Here is a 5,631-nt window from a genome sequence, read left to right on the forward strand (position 1 = left end):
GAGAGCCTTTCCTCTGCACGTGGAACTGAAACTCTTGACAGATGCTGCTGAATCTGCACTGGTATAGCAGGACACTTAATTCCAGGGACGATATGGATGAAAAGACAACCCTACAGCTGCCAAATTCCTTTGATTAAAAAATGTATGAGCTGGTTAATAGGCATGAGTGTGATACTTCTCAGGCAAGAATACCGGGGACTGTAGGCCTATGGCAATAATAAACACGTATTTTATGAAATGAGTATTCTGTGCTGGGACTTGCTCATTGCACTCTGCATGTTATCTCACTCACTCCTTACAACCACATCTGCATGAGGAAGCAGATTACTTTTTGGATTTTTTTGTAGAGATGGGGTGGTCTCGAACTCTTGGGTCCGAGTGATCGTCCTGCCTCAGCCTCCCAAAATGCTGGGATTATAGGCAAGAGCCACTCCGATGGAAACAGAGGCTGCTGCTTAAGTTGCCCAAAGTCTTGCAGAGTGGGATGTGAGCAGAGGCATTTGATTCCAGGGCCTAAGTCCTTAACACAGCTCTGCAACATTTACCCTGATACTTTCCTTCCTTCCCCAACCCCCCATCATCAGGCATTAAGACTACTGCCTAGGAGCAGGCGTGGTGGCAGTTGTGTCTAATCCCAGCCACTGCAGAGGAAGGAGGATCGATCGCATTGAGCCTGAGATGAGACCAGCCCAGGCAGCATAGCGAGAACCTGTCTCAAAAAAAAAAAAAAGACTGCTGCCTGCCATGGAAGGAGCTACCTGGACTCATCCCTCATTTTAGAGGGTCAGGCATACGAAACGAAGACTATGGTCCAGCTAGTTAGTGGACCCATGATTAAGAAATCCATTGTATGTAGAAATGTCCTGTCATTTGAAGCTCCTAGCTAAATTTCTGATTGATTGATTGATTGATTTTGAGACAGGGCCTCACTCTTGCCCAGGCTGGAGTGCAGTGGCATGATACTAGCTGTCACTGCAACCTCGACCTATTGGGCCAAGCGATCGAGCTTCCTCCCTGGGTTTCCCAAGTAGCTGGGATTACAGGCCCATGACACTATGCGCAGCTAATTAAAAACAGGTTTTTTTGTTTTTGTTTTTGAGATGGAGTCTTACTCTGTCACCAGGCTGGAGTGCAGTGGGACGTGATCTCAGCTCACTGCAACCTTCACCTCCCGGGTTCAAGTGATTCCCCTGCCTCATCCTCCCGAGCAGCTGGGACTACAGATATGTGCCACCATGCCTGGCTAGTTTTTTGTATTTTAGTAGAAATGGAGTTTCACCGTGTTGGTCAGGATGGTCTTGTTCTCCTGACCTTGTGCTCTGCCTGCCTCGGCCTCCCAAAGTGCTGAGATTACAGGTGTGAGCCACCGTGCCCAGCCACAATTTTGTTTTGTGTTTTTTGGTTGAAATGGCATTGCACTTTGTTGCCCAGGCTGGTCCTGAACTCCTGGTCTCAAGCAGTTCTCCTGCTTCCACCTCCCAAAGTGCTGGGGTTACTGGTGTGAGCCACCACACCCGGATCTGATCATTGCTAATTAGGCAACACAGATAATCATGCAATCTAGAAGCTTGAAGCCATCGGAAAAATTGAGGCGGGTAACCAGACACTAGCTGAGCATGGTGTGTTCCCTGCTTTCTGGGGCAGGATGGGAGGGCTTGAGACCCACAGTTCTTCTAAGGAGGGAGAACATCTGGCTCCCTAATCTGGGAGAATGACGTTTTTTTTTCCCCCCCAAGACCGTCTTGCTGTGTCTCCCAGGCAGGAGTGCAGTGGTGCGATCTCGGCTCACTGCAACCTCCGCCTCCTGGGTTCAAGCTATTCTCCTGCCTCAGCCTCCTGAGTAGCTGGGATTACAGGCACCTGCCACCTCACCCAGCTAATTTTTGTATTTTTAGTAGAGACGGGGTTTCACCATGTTGGCCAGGCCGGTCCCAACTCCTGACCTCGAGATCTGCCCGCCTCGGCCTCCCGAAGTGCTGGGATTACAGTTTGAGCCACCGCGCCCAGTCAGGAGAATGACTCTTAAGGACAAGGTGCAGAAATGGCTGGAGAGTTTCCCACCACCTCTCAGGAACAGAAGTAAAAGAAAGTAGGGAGAAAATCTCCAGGTGCTATTATATATTTCAAACATTACTTGTTTGCACAATAACCAAACACTGAGACAGCAGGCATCAGAGTGCCATGAAGTACAACACAACGCCCACTTCCACGCTTACAGAGCTTTGTGAGAGCTGTGCCTGTCGAGGCAGGGGACGTATACTGTGGAGTCCAGGAATGACACGATGTTAGCTGGCAGACACCTCAAAGATCCTCTGATCCCAACAGACTGGGAAGTGGGGTGGGTGAGTGGAAGGGGCTTTCTCAAGATCACACAGCGAGGGGGTGACAGACCAAGGGGCTAGAAGTTGGGTCCCCTGGATCTGGGCTACCTGTTCTCTATACTTCATCACACTGACTTCCACATTATTTGGGTAGGCAGATCGGTCTCAGGAAGCCAGAGGTTGTCATGACAGCAAGGGCAAGGCATCATGGGAAGTTTGGGAGAGGTCACAGGGGAATGTCACTAGCAGTTCATTCTTTTTTCCCAACCAGGAACTATTATATATTTCAAACATCACAGTGGCTGGAAGCAGTAGGGCAGGAACCGACAGGTGTCATCACTTACACCTGGTTCTTTGGGGACCTTGACATCAAGACTGACAGGTCAGATCTTTGGTCTCAGGGAGAGGAGTGCCAGCTCACCCAGAAGGCAGAACAGCCAACAGCCGTGCCCAGGAGAGGCAGCAGTGGGAGTCGTGAAGGAGAACCTGGGTCCTGTCCCAGCGTCCCAGCCCAGCTACCCAAGTAGAAGGTGGGGCAGCAACTTCTATGGCTGAATCGTGGGCGGTGGGTGCTCTGTCATGTTGTCAGGTTTCTTCCCCCAGCTCCACGATGTGAAGACTGAGGTGCTCCCTCCAAGCCCCACTCAGCAAGGAGGACAGGGCCGGTGGGTCCTCCAGGGTTAGATGGGGAAATACAAGTGTTTCATTCTTGAAGGGGAAGCTGCACTTCTCCACCGCATGCCTGGTGGTGCCAGGGGTCACCACAAAGAGGCGGCAGAGCCATGGCCCACCAGCCACTTGGCAGGCTGATCGTCTGGTAAAGCTTTTCAGGGCTTGGCACAGGACCCAGTCCTCAGTCCCACCCACGTCCACCACCTCCACTGGTGCCCCCAAGCCTGGGAGGTGGAGGAGGTGCCGGGGGGGCATGTAGGTGTGAGTGAAGAGGAGTGTGTAGTGGGTGGGTGCAGTTGGGAGCACAGGGGCATGGACCACCTGCTCCAGGTACTCCAGGCCAGGCACCAGGCCCCCCTGATGCAGGCAGCCAAAGAAGAAGGCACCGAGGGCATTGAAGAGGACCACAGTGCCCTTCCAAGGCACAGGTTGGGTCTGTGGACTACAAAGCAGGACTAGGGGGACCAGGAGGGGAATCAGGAACCGAGCCTCCTGGTGGCTAAAGGCAGACAGCAGGGCCAGGGGCATGAAGTAGAGGAGAAGGAGATAGGACCTGGGGCTGGACAGCAGGCTCCGGGCACCCAGTGCCCTCCGGAGGCCCATTTGTAAAGAGGCCTGGAGGCCAGCTTGCAGCTGTTGCCACGCGGCCTGCAGGGCCTGGGCATGCAGCACCCCAAAGAGCAGGAAGCCGTTGACTGCTAGGTGAGTGAGCCGCACATGCGTGCCATGCCTCGCCAGGTTTTGGGGATTCAGGTTGTAGTGCAAGAAGTTGACAGGTGTAAGGACAAGGGTCCTGGATGTGGCGGGGCTGAAGAAATACCAGCTGTCCATGGCCACAAACACCGCAGCTGTGAGGGCTGCCCCAGGCAGCAGCACCAGGGCCTCCCAGGTCAGGGACTTCAAGCCAGGGTTTGTGGCTCCACGAGTGCCCCAGAGGTAGAGAGGGACCACAGCAAAGGCCAGAAAGGTGGGCCGGTTGAAGAAGCCAGCAGTCACGATGCCTCCAAGAAGCCAGCTGTGCCACCATGGACCCGGCACAGGCTCCTTGCGTGTAGGGCCCCACATTACTTGGGGGGATACCAGCAGCAGCAGCCACGCGAAGAGGAGTCCCTCAATGGTGTTGGAGAAGGTCCTTGTGTAGAAGACCAGGGTGACATAGGAACCAGAGAGCAGGGCCAGGGCGTTCCAGCGATCCGCCCCCAACAGTGGGGCCAGGTGGTACACCACCCCGTCCAGAGCGAAGGAAAGGGCAGTGAGGAGGAGCCGCGGCCCCACCAGCAGTGCATAGCTACTCACCAGGCCAGGCCACGGCCCCAGCTCTCCCCAGAGCCTGAGCAGCCAGAAGGTAGAGCCGGAGGTCAGCAGGGGGAAGACCACTGTGCGGCAGGGGCTGCTGGGGTGAAACTCCCAGGGCCGGGTGGCCTGCACGCCCAGGATGTCCTCTGCAGAGAAGGAGAGGCAGAGCTGAGCCAGTACCGAGCTCAGGGATGTAGTGGACAGAATTCTAGGATGGCATCCAACATTTCCACCCCTTGGTGTGTGTGCCCTGCATAATCCCTGGGACTGTGCCCAGGATGGATTTTTCCCTCCCTCCCTGCCTGCCTTCCCTCTCTTCCTCCTTCCTTCCCTTCCCTTCTTTCCCTTCCCATTCCTTCCTTTCCTGTCCTTCCCTTCCTCCCCTTCTCGTTCCTTCCCGTTCCTTCCTTTCCCTTCCTTCCCTTCCTCCCTTCCTCCCTTCCTTGCTGGGTCTCTGTCACCCAGGCTGGAGTGCAGTGGCGAGATCATTGCTCTTGCTATGTTACTGAGGCTGATCTCAGACTCCTGACTTCAAACCATTCTTCCACCTCAGCCTCTTAACGTGCTGGGATTACAGGTTTGAGCCACTGCACCTGGCCCCCAGGATGGAATGTACTCCTGTGATTAGGTTACGTCATACAGGAGCACTGACTGTAAAATAGGGAGACTATGCGGTGGGCCGGACCTAATCACGACAATCTTTTAATAACAGAGTTTTCACCAGCTGGATGCAGAAGGAGCAGTCAGATTCAAAGCATGAGAAGGATTTGACATGCCACTGCTGGCTTAAAGATGGAAGAGGCCATTGGCTAGGAATGTGGGTAGCCTCTGAAAGCTAAGAGCAAGGAAACTGCACCATAGGTTCCACAGTGGAAATGAACTAGATTCTGCTAGAATTAGAGCTTCCAGACAGGAACTCAGCCCAGTCCACACGCTGATGTCCACCTTGTGAGCAGAGAGCCCAGGCCGCGCTTCTGATTGTGAACTCACGAACGGGTGCAGTTTTAAGCTGCTGGGATTTTGATGATTTGTCACGCAGCAGCAGAAACAAGTGCAGGGGAGCTCAGAGGGCAGAGGGCAGGAGGTACTTCCCTGGGAGATAAGGCGACTGAGTGTCCTGGGAAGAGTGTGTGGGAGGCGGACAGGTGAGGGGAGGCCTAACCTCTTCTCGGGGTTCCAAGATCTCAAAATTCAGAGTCAGAGCCCCATCTCTGATGATTGTTATCAGGAGATGGGGGGGAGAGAAGAGGGGGAGGGGGTGAGCCATTGGGGTTATGTCAGAGGTGATTTATGTTTAGTTTTATGATACTTAATTTTTTTTTTTTTTAGAGTCTCACTCTGT

At 53.8% G+C, this 5,631-nt stretch overlaps 1 protein-coding gene across 1 annotated transcript in view; it reads right to left on the bottom strand.

Moving 5' to 3' along the window:
- Positions 1–2,090: 2,090 nt before the first annotated feature.
- PIGZ (phosphatidylinositol glycan anchor biosynthesis, class Z) overlaps positions 2,091–5,631 on the bottom strand; it is a 6,104-nt gene continuing 2,563 nt past the window's right edge. The window contains exon 2 of the mRNA XM_011961187.1: positions 2,091–4,435. Within this exon, the coding sequence (XP_011816577.1) occupies positions 2,907–4,435 (1,529 nt within the window). The 3' untranslated portion in view covers positions 2,091–2,906. The remainder of the gene's footprint in view (positions 4,436–5,631) is intronic.

Source organism: Colobus angolensis, unplaced genomic scaffold, assembly GCF_000951035.1.
Source record: "Colobus angolensis palliatus isolate OR3802 unplaced genomic scaffold, Cang.pa_1.0 Scaffold54, whole genome shotgun sequence".
NCBI lineage: Eukaryota > Metazoa > Chordata > Mammalia > Primates > Cercopithecidae > Colobus > Colobus angolensis.